At 37.9% G+C, this 19,471-nt stretch overlaps 1 protein-coding gene across 6 annotated transcripts in view; it reads left to right on the top strand.

The window, feature by feature from the left end:
* The first annotated feature begins 1,075 nt into the window (after positions 1 to 1,075).
* Positions 1,076 to 19,471, top strand: part of TMEM38B (transmembrane protein 38B) — a 31,595-nt gene continuing 13,199 nt past the window's right edge. The window contains exons 1-3 of one of the 6 annotated variants that reach the window (XM_036433121.2): positions 1,185 to 1,315; positions 8,479 to 8,626; positions 12,455 to 12,611. In XM_036433121.2, coding sequence (XP_036289014.1) covers positions 8,515 to 8,626; positions 12,455 to 12,611 — 269 coding nt within the window. In that variant the 5' untranslated portion in view covers positions 1,185 to 1,315; positions 8,479 to 8,514. Of the gene's footprint in view, positions 1,350 to 4,118; positions 4,202 to 8,478; positions 8,627 to 12,454; positions 12,612 to 19,471 lie in introns of all 6 variants that reach the window. The other 5 variants (XM_036433123.2, XM_045579942.1, XM_036433122.2 and 2 more) reach the window with 5 other exon arrangements.

Genomic DNA, 19,471 nt, shown 5'->3' with positions numbered 1-19,471 from the left:
GAATACCCTCCATCTTCCCTGTCTCTTCTTAGCAATCTATTCCTAATTTTGTTGCTTAATTGCACCTCCCACTGTTAAACCTAGATTAGCATAATGGTTGAGTTGGATTTCTGGCTCTGATTTGTACTGCTAACATTTAGTGATCAAGAACTTAAGACTCTGGAGCCAAACCTCCTGACTTATGGTCTGCCTTTTAAGGACTTCTTTTCCAACCTCATTCTCCCTTTGTGGTCTACCCAAATACCTCCCACGGTCTCTACCCCAGCTTTTAAAGGCCAGTTCACCTAACCACTTCCCTGAAATAATCTTTTTCTCCTAGGAACTGCCTTGGCATGGCTCCTATACTTCTCACTACCTGCTCTGTACAAATTAAATAATTAAAAAAAGAATTTCTCTTGGGAGAACATAAGTTTCTTGAGGGCAGGATATTAATTATATTCTTTTTTTATATCTCCAATAAGTCATGGTGTGATTTATGCAGCTATAAACCTGTAGTTGATCAAGAAATATAGGTGAATGACATCAATTTGCAGGAATAAACCCAACTCCGAGGGTCCTTCCCTTTAGACTGCAGGTGTCCAACATCATCGGAAACAATAGATGAAAATGGGCGGATATAATGTATGCAAATGAAATCTTTAAAAAAGCTGACTTAAAAAATATTTCTTGAGGCTCCCACAAAGTTTTTGTATATGTGGGTTACATATATCGATAACTAGCGTATTAGAAATTATAACAGGAAAATTTAAAATAGTTCTTGATTCACTTAAGAAAACAATAAATGCACTAAATGTTAACATTAACAATGTTAAATGAATTCACTATTTATGTCTTATTCATCATGGCCTGGCACAGCTCCCAGCACCTAGAAAGTGATGGCCCCTTATTAGGAGAACCAGCTCAGGCCGCGCGGAAACAGCCAGAGCGCTCTCACCCCGCCCACCCGCCGACCGCCCCGAAAGCGGCTCTCGCCCCTCGGCCCCGCCCCTGAAGACCCTCGGCCACGCCCCTCCAGACCATAGACCCCGCCCCTCCAGACCCCGGCCCCGCCCCTCCGCGCTGGGACGCGGGTGCCAGGGCGCATGCGCAGGGCTCCCAGAGCGCTGAAGAGCGCGCCTGAGGCTGCCCCGCCCCCAGCTCCCACCGCGTGAGCCGGGAACCCGTCACCCCGGCTGCTTGGGTCGCCGTGGTTAGGTCGTCGTCATGGCCTCTTCGTGGGACGAGATGACCATGTCCTTTTCTCGCCTGCCCATGTTCCCTTTTTTTGACATCGCCCACTACGTGGTATCCGTGATGGCGCTGAAGCGTCAGCCGGGTGAGTGCGGGGCGCCGCGGACCGGCCCCCTCAGGTGAGGACGGCCGAGCCGCCTCTAGGCTGAGAGAGTCCCCTGGTCGGCTCCACCGACCCCTCCGGTGCAGGCGGGGAAACTGAGGCCGGGAAGGGCTCCCGGAACCGGTGCCTGGGATGGGGGGGGCATCAGTTCCAGGAGCTGAACCTGGGACCCTTCGGTCCCCGCTTCCTGCAAAGTGGTTACAAGTCCCTGGGGACACAGCTCCGGGGAGCGAGGCCGACTTAGTTGCTTGGAGGAAGGATAGTTTCGCATCGCTTTCCTTTTGGGAAAGTGTATAAACACTTAAATCAAAAAGCTCAAGTTGGGCACACCAGTCAGGCATGCCTCGCTTCACTGCGCTTTGCTTTACTGGCTTCCTGATGGGGCGTGTTTTGTTTTGTTTTATAGACTGAAGGCTGGACCTCACACCCGCACCCCAACAGAAGCCTTACCCTTAGCTTTATTGCTTTACTTGCCTTATTGCGGTGGAGGTCTGGAACCTGGGCTTGGGTCTTGAGGATTATTCTGTACCTCTTTTTTTTTATTATTATTTTTTAATATGTTATTGATTTTTTACAGAGAGGAAGGGAGAGGGATAGAGTTAGAAACACCGATGAGAGAGAAACATCGATCAGCTGCCTCCTGCACACCTCCTACTGGGGATGTGCCCGCAGCCAAGGCAGATGTCCTTGACCTTTATGGAACCTGGGACCCTTCAGTCCGCAGGCCCTCGCTCTATCCGCTGAATCAAACCAGCTAGGGCTGTGCTGTACCTCTTATAGACCACGGTTTTTTTTGTTTTTTTTTGTTTGTTTGTTTGTTTTTAACTCTTGTACCTCACGAATATTTTAAATTTCACTGAAGTTTATAGCCCAGTCTAAATCATTGTTTGGTAGGAGTTTTGACCTGGAAAAAGGGAATCTTACTGTATTAAGATTAAGGACAGATAATCTGCACAAGATTTGACAGATAATCTGCTTCCTGATTTGAAAAGAAGTACATTTTTCTCCTGCCCTATTCAGTAGTTGGTATTTTCTCGTGTAGGCTAAATCAGAGATTCTCAAAGTGTGGTCCAGGAACCCCAAGGGTTCCTCACACTTGCAGGTCAAAATTATTTTCATAATATGCAGATGTCTTTTTCACACTCATTTTCTAAGTGGCGTTTTCCAGAGGCTACATAACCAGTGATACTGCAACATTAAATGCAGAAGCAGATACATGACTTCCGCTGGTATCTGTTTGAAGCTAGACCTTAAAGAGAGTAGTAAAATGTAAAAGTGTGGCTTTTCCCTCTAAATGGTTTTTACTTTGGAAAATAGCTATTTTTTCATGAAAAAATACAGTATTTATGTTAACATTTAGTACGTTTATTATTTTTAAAATGAATACATAACTACTTTAAGTTATTTTATTATAATTTCTAATATTCTAAATTTTGATATATGATACCCATATAAGCCAAAGATTGTTGAGGTTTTAAATATATATATTTTTCTTTTTAAGGGTAAACATTTTAATTTTAAGGAATTTCATGGTGCACATTTTCAGTGAGTCACATAAGAAAGCAAAAATGTGCCTGGCTGGCATGGCTCAGTGGTTGAGCATGGACCTGTGAATCAGGTCACAATTCAGATTCTCAGTCAGGGCACATGCCCAGGTTGCTGGCTCCATCCCATTAGCGGGTGTGCAGGAGGCAGCAGATCAATGATTCTCTCTCACTGATATTTCTGTCTCTCTCTCCTCCTTTCCTCTTTAAAATCAATAGAATATATTTAAAAAAAAGAAAGTAAAAATGTCATTCTCCCCTTATCCTAGAAATAAATAAGGGCATAAAATTTCTTTTTAAATCACATTGGAAGTTTAGCACTAGCATCCAAAATGAACAGAAAAGGAGGGGAAAAGCATTTACTATATATTTCAGATTTCTTTGGTTGGGATTCTCTCCATGTGGTATTACTATTTCTTCTTTCAAATCATATTACTGAAACAGTAAAAACCATGAAAAAAAATATAAACCTAGTGGTTACTGAAACTGGGGAGGCTGCTTTTTTGTCTTCAGGGCAGGCATTCCCAGAAAACTAGCTGACATTCTCCCTTTTGTGTTGGTTTCGTAAACAGTAATCATAAACATTCTAATGTCCACATCTTGTTTTTTTTAGTCTTTTTTTTTTCTTTTTGCCTATTCTTTCACAAAATACTTCGTGCATCTGGCTAGTCTTCCTCTTTATTGTTTGCATATTTCTTTGGTGTTGGTAAGGTCATGTTCCGCTTTTTGTTTTACTGCTTGAATGGTCATTATTTCTTTAGGTCACTTGCTGTTGGTGAAGGTTTCTGGGGGGCCTGGTGTTATGAAGCACTGCTCTGGCTAGGTGGCTGGAGCAGGGTTCTCAGAGGGCACTTCACCTGCCTTGGTCTCTTTGCCATCTGGTGAGGGAGCCTTAGTAGGATAGTTGTATGGGCACCAGTATCCGCAGAGAGAAGATGGCTGGTTTGTACCGTTAGCCGCTTGTTGATTCTCTTTCTTTTCAGCCTCTCCCACAGCTGGGGCAGGTCATGGGTGAGGAGGTCCCTTACGCTACCTTGGACAGTAAGTTGGATTTCCACGAACAGGTCCCTCTGGGACACTCCATCTTTCATCTCTCTGCTAGCATCACATCCAAGGAGATATGGCGGTTCCCTTCTTTTCTTTTCCCATGTGACCTGTGCTGCTTAAGCAGATATCAAGGTATTTAATGAATTTGTTTGTGTTTTTATTTCTTGATCTGCATTCTGTTGGGATGAGGAAAGACCCATGAGCGATGGTCAGAGGTCTGTTCCACGTGGAGAGGCAGGAACCACCACCGGTGCTGACATTCTTATGGCCCTTGTAGGTAATTGACTTTTTTTTGTTTTGTTTTGTTTTTGCTGCTTTTAAGTCTCTTTCTTTGTCTTTAACCTTTTACATTTTAATTATGATGTGTCTTGGTGTGGGCTCTTTGGGTTCATCTTGGTTGGGACTCTGTGCTTCCTGGATTTCTATGTCTATTTCCTTCAACGAGTTAGGGAAGTTTTCCGTCATTTTTTTTTCAAATTGGATTTAAATTTCTTCCTCCTTATTCTGGAACCCCATGATGCAGATGTTGGTACACTTGAAGTTGTACCAACTTCAGAGGCTCCTTACACTATTTTCATGTTTTTGGATTCATTTTTCTTTTTGCTGTTCTGATTGGGTGTTTTTTGTTTCCTTGTATTCCAAATTGCTAATTTGATTCTCAGCTTCATCCATTCTACTGTTTATTCCTTGTAAATCATTCTTCACTTCAGTTAGTGTATTCTTCATTTCTGATTGGTTCTTTTTTATGGTTTCCATGTTCTTTTTTATGCTGTTGAATTTCTTTGCAAGTTCATCCACTTTTCCCCTAAGTTCATTGAGCATCCTTATAACCAGTGTTTTGAACTCTGCATTTAGTAGATTGCTTGTCTCCATTTTTTTCTCCTGGAGATTTGTTCTGTTCTTAAATTTGGTACATGTTAATTTTTCTCCTCATTTTGACAGCTATTTTATGCTTGTTTCTATGTATCAAGTAGAGCTGCTGTGTCTCCTGGACTTGATAGAGTGGCCTAATATAATAGGTATTCTATAGGGTCCATTGGGACTGGCTCCCCTTTTACCCCATCCAGGCATTCCAGGTGCACCCTCTTATGTAGGCTGTATACACTCTCCTGTTGCAGTTGAGCCTTGATTGTTGTTGGCACATCAATGGAAGGGATTTACCCCCAGGTTGATTGGCTACAAGGACTGGCTGCCACCACTGTGGAGGATCAGTTGTGCTGGTGCCCACCCCACAGTGCAGGACTTACTTCAGCAGTGCCTGCTAAGTCTACCTCTTGAGTGTGTTCTTTATGGAGGTGGTTGAGTAGTACCTTGACAAGAAGCTGTCCACTGGGTATGCTGGCTCTGGGGTCTCCCAAGTGGTATAGGCCAATGTCAGCTAGTGCCTATGTTTACCCTAGGGCCACCTGGTATTAGCTACAAAGTGAGCTGCTGATGGTTGCTATTTATGCTGGGCTTGGAGGTGCCCAGGTGAGGTCAATCTGTAAACCAAGGTTGGCTGCCTGTAGTGCCAGGCCTGTAGCCAATTAGCGAGGGGTAAGGGCATGCCAAGGCCAAGTGCTACTTGCTTGAGAGATTTCAGGGAAGTCTAAAGCATGAGCCAACACATGCCTTTTGTATGGAAAAGCCACTGAAAAAAAAAGCTTGACTGAGCTCCCGAGTTGGGTGGGATGGAGTCTCAGGAAATCAATAGGGCAGGGTGAACCGTGTTAGCCAGGTTGATGGAGACTCAGATATGGTGCCCTCCTGCTGGCTCTGTGGGGGAAGAATTCATAAAGTGGCCTCTGTTAGCACTTCTGTCTGGGAGAAAGCTGGCTCTCCAGTTCTTGCCTTGGCAGATACTTTAGTTCTTCCCTTTGTGTCCCTGGTGTCTTTCAAGCTGCTGCCCCCATGCTAGAACTCAGTAGATTCAAAGCTAGCCTATTTAAGAGGAACTGCTTGGGGCTCTCACAGCCCTCCCTGTCACTCAGCCACAATCCCTGCTGTTCTTTACAGCCAGAAATTATGGAGACTTATCTTCCTGGCACTGGAACGCTGGCCTGGGGTGCCTGGAGTGGGGCTGGGACCCCTTGCTCCTCAGGGGGCATCTTGCAGCAGAGATAATTGTAATTTTTATCTACCAATATGGATAGCCCATTTTTCTCTCTGACCCTCATACTAGTCTCAGTGTGTCTTCTTCTATATATCCTTAGTTGTAGGACTTCTGTTCATCCAGATTTCAGATGGTTTCAGTTTAGTTATTTTTTATGTGGTTGTGGGAGGATGGGAGTACCGTATTTATCTATGCTGCCATTTTGATCGAAAGCCTCTCATAATGAAAATGTTTTGATGTTAAAGTTCATATATGTATGTATATTAAACATTTTATACTTTGAATTATATAGATTCATATGCCAATGTGACAAATTTTGCTGAGAGTTTTCTATTGAATTATTATCATAAATATTTACATTCCAGATAGGACAGAATTTTCTTTTCTTTTTAATTTTTAGTTATTAATAAAAAAATTTTTGAATCTTCCTTCATCTGAGGATATGTTTTTATTGATTTTTAAATAGAGAGGCAAAGAGAAAGAAAGAGAGGGAGAGGTGAGAGAAACATTTATTAGTTGCCTCCTGTAAGTGCCATGACCATGGATTCAAAGCTACAACCTAGGTATGTGTCCTGACAGGGAATTGAACCTGCAGCCTTTTCGTATACAGGACAATGCTCTAATTAATTTATCCATTCAACCAGGGCATGAATTTTCTCTTTTAAATGTCAGTATATTAAAAAATAAAATAATGTATTCTAATTAACATACTTGTTTCTTAGGTAAGAAATACATATTTGTTTTAAAAATGTGAAGAAATTAAAAATACCACATAAAAACTATTTTTTGTTATCAAATATTTTTTGTATGCTCTAGAGCACATGTGTCAAACACAAGGCCCGCGGGCCAAATTCGTCCCGCCAGGCCTTGCAATGTGGCCCGCACCGCGCTGTCATCACTGCACTCCGCTGCGTTTCCATCACAATGACAGTTTATGACTGTTCAGTAAACCATTCGGCCCACGATTTAGGCTGGGTTTTAGATTTTGGCCCCTTCTCTGATTGAGTTCGACACCCCTACTCTAGAGATATGCAAGGTGTTTCTGTCTAACTTTCTATATTTTCATACTTTAACTTCACATTAAACTAATTCTGAAACCAGTATCGTATAACAAAGAAACATAGCATCCAAAGAACTTCATCATAAATTCCTCTTACTGTAAAATGTGTTAACATAGTGTGTATACTGAAAAGAGTGTTATAAAAAGACCAATTTGAGTTAGAGAAATTTTTCCAGGTGACATATTTTGAAAATTAGGACTGAAGTGAGGGGAACAATCTCTTCAGCTCTGTTCTTTTTTCCCTAAAAGATCTTAGTTTCAATGATTTAAGACTGGCTGGTGTTATGAGTACTTTTTCAGTGCCATGATGTGCCTTTCTCATCCCAGCTTTGCAATAAGAGCTCAAAAGAATTATATTGATAGCTTAGGCTCAGAAAACTGAGTCAGAAGTAGCCTAAGGGTTGCATTTTGCATACCTCTTTTTTTCTGCTGTCAATGATCAATCCATTCAACAGATAAATCAACAGAGTCTATGCCATGAACTAGGTAATAAATACATGTTTTTATGTATATTCACTCATCTTAACTTACATTCCCTGTAAGTTATGCATTATTCCCATCTTATGAAAGTTGAAATTTAAGCTTAGAGAGGTTAGAGGGTGTATAAAAAGATCACAAAACTGGTGTACAATCATAGCAGCCTTTCTCACTTGTGATACAATTAAGGGAAATTAATTGTAATGTGAAACAAACAAATGAACAAACAAATAAATAAATAGGAAAGCAAACAAACTGTTACATTAACTACAAAGGGAAAGTACTGGAACCAGGACTTATTTGTGGGTAATTAAGCTCTAGATGACATACTCATAAAAAAATATGTTTTTATTGATTTTTAGAGAGGAAGAGAGAGTGATAGAGAGATAGAAACACTGATTGGCCATCTCCTATATGCCACCTACTGGGGATTGAGCATAATCCATGTGCCTTGATCGGGAATTGAACTGTTAACCTCTTGGTTCATGGGTTGACACTCAATCACTGAGCCACACTGGCTGGGCATAGACTCCATACTAGTAAATACTCTATATTGTTTTTCACCATGAGGATTGCTCAGTATGGCAGCTAGTGTCCATTGACCAGAAGATTACACTGTGCTGATTAACCATGTTGTAATCAATCATCACTGTATGTGGCAATACTGAACAGTGCCTATACACGTTCAGTATTGCCACAATACTGAACGTGTATAGGCACTGTTCAGTATTGCCACATACAGTGATGATTGATTACAACAGTTAGATAACAAAATATATGTATTTAGGGAAATAGCGGTATTAGCTTTAAAAACTGCATGATTGTGTGTCATCAAAATAACTCTAAAAAATTCTGTGATTTATTGCTTCACTGAGATTGACATCCTGTCTTTTAGTAAGTTTATTGTAACTAATTTTTCTTCCAGATTGGAACAGGTCACCATTTCTTGCGTTGTCACCAGATGGGTATCATTAAACCTTGGCATCACTTCTCTTGTCAGGATGTGTATACCACAGAAAATTCACATCTGCCAATTCATGTTCATTCCTGGGCACATTTTGTTGTGTGGAATGGTGGGTTGCACTATTTAAATATTTATATCTCTTTTGTTTTTTTCTCCTGAGTACATACGAATGCATTCCCATGTTATACATGTAGGATGATGTTACTGCATTTGCATATACATTTTCATAGTACTGAATTTGCTTATACATTTTCATAGTTACTTTGTTGTTCATTTTTGCATAAATGGGCTTTCTCCTAAGAGGTACCAATAGTTAATAACTTGACCACATATTATTGCAGACCTAATTTTATGTATTACTTACATGTGTATGTACCTATAGAAATATTTGGTTTTCTGGTTCCTCCCTCTCCCATTAATGATTTCTTCCTATACATATTATTTATATACATATGTTTTTCTTTTTGTCATGTAAAGTTGCTACTTCTTTAGGATATGACATAATGTATTAGAATTTTGTTTAAATATGTGGATAATAAATGAACATTTTATTTTAAATAATTCAAATACAATTAAATAACATAATCAAAATAAATTTAAAGCCGCATTGATCATCTTCCCTAATCCCAAGCTTTTCTCAAGTGATAAAAGTTAATATTTGGTTTATTGCACACCTATTCTGGGCATTCGGTGTATCTGTATGTCCCTAGAAATTTAATTACAAGAAAAAAACTGAAAAACACATTCACATGAATAACATGTTACTGAACAATGAATTGGTTGTCAATGAGAGCAAGGGAGACATTAAAAGATACCTTGAGAGATATGAAAATGGAAATACAACCACCCAAAATCTATGGGACACAGTGAAAGCAGCTCTTAAGAGGGAAATTTATAGCAATACTAGCCTACCTCAAGAAATAATAAAAGTATCAAATAAAAAAAAGCCCAAAATAAAGAAAAGGAAGTAGCCAAAATTGGTTTGGCTCACTGGATAGAGCATCGGCCTGCAGACTGAAAGGTCCCAGATTCTATTCCAGTCAAGGGCATGTACCTTGGTTGTGGGCACATCCCCTGTGGGGGGTGTGCAAGAGGCAGCTGATTGATAATTCTCTCTCATCGATGTTTCTAACTCTCTATCTCCCTTCCTCTCTGTAAAAAAATCAATAAAATATATTAAAAAAAAAAGAGAAGGAAGGATATACAGATTAGATAATATATAGATTAGAATTGAAATAAACAAAATAGAGTCTAAAAAAACAATACAAAATATCAGTGAAACCAAGAGCTGATTCTTTGAAAACATAAACAAGATTGACAAACCTTTAATCAGATTCATCAAGAAAAAAAGAGGACCCAAATAACTAAAAAAATCAAAAGTAATAACTGACACCAGAGAAATAAAACGGATTATAAGAACATATGAATAACTATATGTCAACAAACTGGATAATCTGAAAGAAATGGATGGATTCCTAGTTACTACATACATTCTTCCAAAACTGAATCAAGAAGAAACAAAATCTGAACAGAATACAACTAATGAAACCAAAGCAGTGATCAAATACTCCCAGCAAACAAATGTCCTGGACTAGATGGCTTCACAGGTGAATGCTACCAAAAATTTAAAGAAAAACTCACACTTATCCTCTAGCTAGCCAAAAAAATTCAAGAGTGGGGAAGACTTCCACAGGTCATTTTATAAGGCCAACATTATTCTAATTACAAAATCAGATAAGGACACTACAAAGAAAGAAAATATAGGACAATATCACTGATAAAAATAAATGCAAAAATCCTTAGCAAAATATTAGCAAACTGAATCCATCAATTCTTAAAAAGATCATATGCCATGATCAAATGGAATTTATTCCGGGGATGCAAGGTTGATACAATATCCACAAATCAGTTATTGTGATGTATCATAAGTAAAATTAAGGATAATGATTGCTCAGTTTGCTCAGTGATTGGAGCATTGGCTCATGGACCAAAGGGTCTTGAGTTTGATTTCTGGTTGGGGTGCGTACTGGAGGCAGCCAAACGATGTGTCTTTCTTATGTTGATGTTTTTCTCTCTCCCCTTTCCTATCTCCCTCTCTCCACTCTGAAAAATCAATGGAAAAAATTCTTGGGTGAGGATTTAAAAAAAAAAAAAAGATCATATGGTCATATCAATAGATGCAGAAAAAGTATTTGACAAATGCAACACCCATCTATAATAATCTATAATAATATCTATAATAATAAAAGGTTATATGCTAATTAGACTGAATGTCCTTTTGGATGAAGCTGTGGAGGGGGGGAGGGGGGCCTAAGGCAGAGGCAGCTGCTGTGGCTGCGGGGACCGAACCCTTTGCACAAATTTCATGCATTGGGCCTCTAGTTTATGATAAAAACTCAGCAAAGTGGGACTAGAGAGGAACATATCTTAACATAATAAAGGCTATTATATAAGACAAACCCATAGTCAACATCATACTCAGCTGGAGGGGGAGGGTGGTGGAACCAAAAGTGTTCCCTTCAGATCAAAGAACAAGACAGGGTTGTTCACTTTCACCACTCCTATTAAACACTAGATGCCCGATGCACAAAATTCATGCAAGAATGGGCCTTCCTTCCCGCGGCTGCTGGCATTGGCTTCCCTCCAGCACCCAAGACCGGACTTGCTTTCCTCTGGCCTCCAGCAGGCAACTGGGACCTGGGCTTTGCTCCAGCCCTGGCTTTGTCCAGAATGATGCTGGAAGGACATCCCATTTAATTAGCATATTATCCTTTTATTATTATAGACTAGAGGCCCGTTGCACAATATTTGTGCAAAAATAGGCCTGCCTTCCCCTGGCTTCACTCCCAGCTGCCTGGGAGCTGGCACGTCTTCATTTCCCGGCCTCCCAGGAGCCAGCAAGTCCTTGCTTCTGTCCAGAGCCCTGCTCCAATAGCTCCCTCTGCAGCCCCCCTTCCCCTCACAGCAGGCGTCATGCCCCTCCCAGCGGCTCCGTGTCTGCATATGCAAATTAATCTCCATCTTTGGTTAATTTGCATACTCACTCTGATTGGCTGTGGGCATAGCAGAGTGATGGTTAATTTGCATGTTTCTCTTTTATTAGGTAAGATAGTACTGGAAGTCCTAGCCTCAGCATTCAGAGACATTTTGTGATGATGTAGATATCTGTTCCTAATCAACTTTTGCCTTTGGGTTTATTTTATTCTATTTCTAGCCTGTCATGTTGAAAGCTTTATTTATTTAGACTTTCACTTTTTTTAAGTACTTAAAATTATACATTTTTAGTAATATATATTTTTGACATTCAACTGAGAGTACTTATCGTAGGGTTGGGAATGAAAGGAAATATTAGGTGTGGATATTGTTTATACTATTAGGAGACTGGTGGTTAGAGCCTGAACAGAGTATTTTAATGTTGCCCCAAATCACCTATGTCTTAACAAATGTTTTTAATCTTGATTTAAATAACAGAAGATATTCATAATGATTGTGATTGTCATACCCATGAGTAATGATAAATTTTGAAATTAAAAAGTTGCTATTTTTTTTTTTTTTTTAGTACCACTGGTACTTTGAGAGTTATTTAATACAGTGTTTTTCAACCTTTTTTGGGCAAAGGCACACTTGTTTCATGAAAAAAATCACGAGGCACACCACCATTAGAAAATGTTAAAAAATTTAACTCTGTGCCTATATTGACTATATATAAAGTAATTCTCTTGAATAGGAATCAAATAAACACAAAGTATTTTATAATTACTTTATTATGAAATATTAAGTAAACAAAATAGTGAAAAATTATAAAATTCTTGTCTTGTCTGCACCTACGGCACACCAGGCAACATCTCGCGGCACACTAGTGTGCCGCGGAACAGCGGTTGAAAAACGCTGATTTAATATACAACTCCCTCATATCGTTTTTACTTTACCATTTCAGGAGCAGCGGCGGTGGCATGGCAGAATCCTATTTCAAGTTGGTTTACTGCTATGCTTCACTGTTTTGGTGGAGGAATTTTATCCTGTTTACTGCTTGCAGAGCCTCCATTGAGGTTTCTTACAAACCACACTAATATATTACTGGCATCTTCAATCTGGTAAGTTGCCTTTTGGTCAACTATTAGATATTTAAAACGTTGTTTTGTAAATGATTAGTAAATGGAGTTTTTTTCTTTAAAAATATTCTATGTTATTGAAAAGTTAATGCATATGCAAAGGAAAGAGCTCAAATAATCCCAAAGGTTTTATGTGAAAAGTGTGTTTCTTTCTTACCCTTCTTCTCTCCTATCCTCTCCCAGAGTCAGTTATTGTTACCATTGTCTTAATGTATCTTTAGTGGAAGCATTTCAAGTATGAAAGACCATCAATTATTTGGCCCCAAATAGTTTATCCTATGAACGTAACCCATACACACGGACATACCACAGGGGAAAATCAAGAATGCGACCACTGTATTCCAAAGTCATACTCTGTTGGATTTTTGGGAGCCTTATCAGATTTAACATTGATTTGTTTTGAATATAGTTATGAAGTGAAGAAAAAGCAATCCAAATTGCTTTGGATTCTTACAACGCAAATTCATTGTCTTGCTATCTTCTCTCTTGCTAACATTTCCTAGAAGCTTCATATTTTCTTTTTTTCAGACAGAATGAAATAGCACCTCTCTTTCATGATTATCACATCATCCTTTATTTTTCTTCTTAGACTGATTACTACCTGACATATTATCTGTTCATTTCTTTTTATGTTAGTTTGTCTTACTCCCGTAGAATAACAGCCTACCAGAGCAGGGATTTAATTTGTTAACCAGAGGCCTAATGCACAAAATTTGTATAAGAGTAGGCCTTCCTTCCCCTGCTGCCAGCATTGGTTTCCCTCCGGGACCAGGTTCCCTCTGGCTGCAGGCACCCTAGACCCAAGCTTCCCTCAGAGGGAGGCCCCATCCACCCGACGCTGGTTGGTGGCTTGGGCCTTTCTCTTTGGGGCGATCGTGGGGTAATGGCTGGGTCCCCGACAAATCGCATCTCACCTGCCTTCCTTGGCTGCCCTGGCACCAGTGGGTGTCGTAGCATTGTCCTGGATGGTCATCTGGATGGTTATTCCACTGCGGCTGTTCAGTTGATTTGTATATTATACTTTTATTATATAGGATAGTGTACTAGGTACAGTTGTAGGTTCAGTAACTACATTGCTAAAGGAATGGATTTTTGTATGTTGTTAGTTAAGGGATTTCTGTATTTGAGTAGCAAGGAATTTTAGATCATGGCTAGTTGATGGCTTCAATGAAATAAACTTGCTTTTCTAAAAATAATATTATTTCATGGCTTAAACTAAAAGGGATGTTACACATGGAAAATAAGAAATGCATTTAAAAATATATTTTGTATTGATTTGAGAAAGGAAGGGAGAGGGAAAGAGAGAAAGAAACATCAACGATGAGAGAGGATCATTGATCAGCTGCCTCCTGCACGGTCCCACACTGGGGATCCTGCAACCTTGGGCATATGCCCTTAGCGGGAATAGAATCACGACCTCCTGGTTCATAGGTCAATGCTTAATCACTTAGCCATGCCGCTGGGCAGAAATGTATTTTTATTTAGTGAATTAATAGTATAGTGTTTAATTATTTGTTAATCTCATATCTTTGATTATTCCCCTTAACATAAGAGAAAATTTAGACTTAGATTTTTTAGACTTAGTCACATGCATTTAGATTATGATTTTTTATTTTTTATTTTTTTTTAATGAGTGAGAGAGGGAGAAGCATTGATGTGAGAGAGAAACATCAATAAGTTGCCTTCTTCATGCCCTCTATTGGGGATCAAGCCTGCAACCCGGGCATGTGTCCTGACTGGTAATTGAACCAGCAACTGTACTATGGTTTTCCATACTATATGCACTCTTCTTAATCCTTACTTAGTCTTAGATTCATATCTAACTATGTATTTGATGCTTATCACCAATCCTTATGTCTTTGTCTCTCTTGTAATTTTGGTTGTCCATAGCTTATTCTCTAGTTGATTCATCAAGAACAGTAGTAGTCCCTAAATTTTCACATATCCATAAGTTTTTATCTTTGGTACTTGAAAGTGAATTTTATTGGATAAAAGTCATTGGATCACATTTTCTATCTTTGAATACTTTAAATGTTACTCTGTTTTCTTGAAAAATCTGATGATCATTTAATTTTCTTTCCCTTATAAGTCACATGCTTTTTTTTCTAGATGCCCAAAAGATTACTCTAATAATAATAATAATAATAATAATAATAATAGATTCCTCTAATAATATTTTAATTAAATTTATTGGGGTGACATAAGTTAATAAAATTATATATTATATTCACCACCCCATATTATTTCCTTCCATTACAATTTATTCCCCTTTTACCCTCTCCTATTTTCCCCTGTCCCCTTTCCCTCTGGTAATCATCATACTGTTGTCTGTCTGAGTTTTTTGTATTTTTTTTTTAATTCCTTCACTTTTTCCACCCAATCCCCCTTTCCTCCCCTCCCCTCTGATAACTACTAGTCTGTTCTTTGTATTTATGAGTCTGTTTCTATTTTGCTCGTTGGTTTTATTCATTATATCCACATGTAAATTAAATCATATGATATTTGTCTTTCTCTGACTGGCTTATTTCCTTTAGCATAATATACTCCAGGTCTTCTATGCTGTTGCAAAAGGTAAGATTCCCTCCTTTTTAATGGGTGAGTAGTATTCCATTGTGTAAATATACCTCAACTTTTTTATCCACTCACCTATTGATGAGTACTTGGGCTATTTGTATCTTTGAACTAGCAACCATACTATACTTTTCCATACTATATACTATTGTAATAATCCTGCAGTGAACATAGGAGTGCATATATTCAAAGCCTAAAAATTTAAACAAAATATGTCTTAGCATTGCTTATTCTGGGTCAGTATTCTTAGGTGTGTGATATATCTTTTTAGTAGCTACACATTTATTTTTTAATTGAGAAAGTTATTTTAGTATTTGTGCTCTTCTCTTTTCTTCAAGAACTCCTATTATTGGTATATTATCATTATTCATAAGATATGAATGCTTTTCTTTAGTGAACCTTTTATCTTAAAATTTAAAATTTTTTCTTTTTTTGTATTCTGTATTTTGAAGACCCTGTTATATTTATTTATTTTTAGTTTTCTTCCAGTTTGATCTTCATTTGTGAAATTATTTTTTTCCTTCATGAGTATTTTATCTTCAGTTCTCGGTTTTTCTATCGATAATTGTGATGTGTGTTGTTCTTTTATGTATTGTTACCACTTTCATAATGTCTTTAGCTTGTTTTAAAATAGTAGGTTGCAGTTTTGATATTTTTATGGACATATTTTCTTGAGTGATTTCTGTAGGGATTTATTGTCTGCAGGGATTTATTTATTTTTTTCTTATAATAAATTTGTATGGGATTTTACCTTAATCCTTTTCTGTTGATCACTTTTATGGGTAGTTTTATTTAACTTTTAGCATGAGGTGGAATTCAGGGAAGTTGTTCTGACTTTGTAGAGCTCCGCCTCTCTTGTTTGTATCCAGTGTTCTAAAGAGGTTGGCCTGCATTCTGAGATTTCCTAGGTCTTTTCTCCTGCCCCAGTTTAGTCTGGGTCTCCTCTTTCTTCTGCTGTTCTACTCTCCTCGGTTTTGATTTTACACCAATAGTTTCTTCTTAGTGCGGGGCTTGTTCAAGAATATAGTCTGGGTAGATCAGTTTTGGAAGTCCAAGGTGATTAAATTGATTCAACCTCATTTCAGATCTTCTTATTGTGGACCTTTTGTCTCACACAGTGTTAGAGGTGCCAGAATCCCTCCTAGTTTCAGCTACTGTCAGTGTAATTGGCCCGATAGGCTTTGCAGTGACTACACATTAGGTATTTTGGAGTTGTTATTAGTAGGTTCACTAGTTGCCACCTTATTGTTTTGTTTTTCCTTTCAAACAATGCACGCCTTGTGTGTGTTGGTGAATTGTCTCTGCATTTGGGGATTTGAAAGGGTACCTTGCTGCATAGTTTGTTTTAGGTGTTATGGATGGGATTTTGGTTTTGTTGTCTGGATGCCTTGTCTGTTTTTATGTGGAGATTTGAAGAGATCAAAATCTATGTGGCTCCTGCTGCTACCATCTTCCCAGAACTCTTGCCATTAGTTTTGATGTTCCCTGTGTGGTAAGTGTACTCTATGATGTTTGCACAACAGAATTGCTTAACGACACATTTCTCAGAACATATTCCCACTGTTAAGTGACGCATGGCTGTATATAGTTTTCTGGGATTGTTTTCTTCCCTGAACATTATTTTACTAAGATTAATCTGTATTTTGTATGTAGCTATAGTAAATTCCCTCTCACTGCTACATAATTTATTATATTAATATCTATATTTTATTTATTCTTCTGCTGGTGAGCATTTTAACAATTCTAGTTTTGTTGGTCATTACAAAACAACAACAATAGCAACCACTGTATTCTATTTACTATGTCCCATAAAGTTTTCTATGTGCTTTACATATATTATCTCTCGTAAACCTCACAAGAAACCTGCAAGATAGATACTATTTTATTCTCTTTTAAGGGTAAGGTGAAGCAAAAAGGGTTAAATAACTTGCCCAAGGAGCCAGAATTAAAAACGTAGGGTATCTAGTCCTTTCGTCTGTGCTAATGTAGTAGATTGTTTTGGATTCTGGAAATATAAGTATTATCTCTGTTCTCATAGACCCTTAATTATAAAACATGATACTTGTTTAAAGACACATTGTATTTTACTATTTTTTAAGGTTTTAATGTTGAGAACATATAATCTTTGTTCATTTGATTTTAATTTGAGAGATAAAGTGATGTTTGGAATGTACATTAAACTCTAACAAGTTAAACTAAGGGATTCTATGAATGCACTTATTGGAAAGGTCATCTTTTTTTAGTACAGTAGCTGGTGGTGCTCACATCTGGAGATTAGCACCATCTACTGGCAAAGGGAAACAACTGTTGTGAGGACAGTATACACTTTCATAGGATTTTTCCTTTTGAAACTGTTTCTGGGGGAAATAAACATGTTGTAATTTTTCTGTGTGTTGATTATTGTATCCCTGTTTGTTTTCTTTAAACTTCAAATATTTATTATATATTGCATATTTGCATAACTGCATTTTTATGAGGAAAAATACAAGAAAATATATAGTTTTATAGTCATTCTGCAATAGTCTTTTTCAAATCATATAAGGTTATTATTTTTTTTTTTAGAGCAATACGAGCAGAACCTAAGGTGTCCAGTTGTGCTAATATGAACTGTATTTAGTTTATAGTTCTGTTTTGGCTTGGTTAAGTAATACTATCTTTATAGAAGTATGGAATTAACAGTAGAATGAGAACAGTGGCTAACCAGGGGAAGCTTCTTTCTGCTCAACTCTTGGTATTAACTTAATTTCTATTTTAATCTTTACTTAAATTGGTTTAGCTTTCATTTGTCAGTGGCTTAGCATTCTGTTTGTATCTTGTTTCAGATTAACTTCTATTGCTTAGCACTATTCTTTGTCATTTTTTTTCCTCGTCATTAATTGAAATGACTTAAAAGTGGATGAGGAAAAAAAAAAGGATGAGAAATCAGTTGCCCTTTTGTTCCATTTCTTATTCAATATGTTCCATTTCTAATTTTCTGATATGTTTTATATAGGCACTTTACAAGTTAAAAGTTTTTAAGATGTGATAATTTTAGTTATTTGTGAAATGATCATTTTTACAGAAGGAGGGATATAATCATTGCTTAATGAGTTTTGGTTGAGTGTTTCGTTAAAGAAATTTTAAAAAGCTAACTTGTGTTATAGAGCAGGAATGGTTGTTCAAGGAATCCTTAGTCAGATATGTTCACTTGTAAGTGTACTGAACACATTAAAAAATTGTTCTTTTTGCCCTGTGACTACTTAACACTTGAAATAAGAGCTATTTTTTTGTTTTAAATGTTAGCTTATTATAGGTATATTTTAAGAGTCTCATGCTCTACCGACTGAGCTAGCCGGGCACTCGCTATAGGTATATTTTAGAGATACATGGAATAAAGACTTATTTATTAAAAATAGCAATAATTACAAATTTTGGATTGTATGACCTAATGTTACATAGTTGAATATAAAAGATCCAAGATGCCGAAACCGGTTTGGCTCAGTGGATAGAGCGTCAGCCTGCGGACTGAAAGGTCCCAGGTTCGATTCTGGTAAAGGGCATGTACCTTGGTTGCTGGCACATCCCCGGTGGGGGGTGTGCAGGAGGCAGCTGGTCGATGTTTCTCTCTCATTGATGTTTCTAGCTCTCTATCCCTCTCCCTTCCTCTCTGTGGAAAATCTATAAAAATATATTAAAAAAAGAAAAAGAAAAAGAAAAATTGATGAGAGAGAAACATCAATAAGCTGCCTCCTGCACACTCCCCAATGGGGATGTGCCCACAACCAAGGCACATACACATGACCAGAATTGAATCTGGGACCCTTCAGTCCCCAGGCCGATGCTTTATCCACAGAGCCAAACCAGTTAGGGCTGTATTATTTTCTATATGAACCCTACATTTGCCTCACCTTGTGTATTATCAAAGAAAAATGTATTAAGAGGGATCTATGTTTAATTATAGGAACCAATTGCTTTAGTTGTACAGAGCCATTAGAATTTAGTCTGAGCTGAGAATATTAAATAAAACTCCCAGAGTCAGGGTATATGGTACTATTTGAGTGGGACCTTGAAGAAAGAGAAGGAATTGATAGGTGGAGATAGAAAGAATTAAAAAAAGAAGAAGAAGAAGAAAGAATGCCTCAGGCTGAACAACCCATAGCATCTTGTGTAGGGTCTCTGAAGCAGTATTTTGGCAAATAGATTTCATATTCCATGCATAGTTTTGGGAATTCTTACTTTATGAACCATGAATTGCAATAAGATTATCGACTTCTTTTTTAAGAAATATAATA

The sequence above is a fragment of the Pipistrellus kuhlii genome, unplaced genomic scaffold, assembly GCF_014108245.1.
Source record: "Pipistrellus kuhlii isolate mPipKuh1 unplaced genomic scaffold, mPipKuh1.p scaffold_m20_p_12, whole genome shotgun sequence".
NCBI lineage: Eukaryota > Metazoa > Chordata > Mammalia > Chiroptera > Vespertilionidae > Pipistrellus > Pipistrellus kuhlii.
The sequence above is the reverse complement of the archived record's forward strand: the minus strand, read 5'-3'. Positions and strand labels throughout refer to the sequence as shown.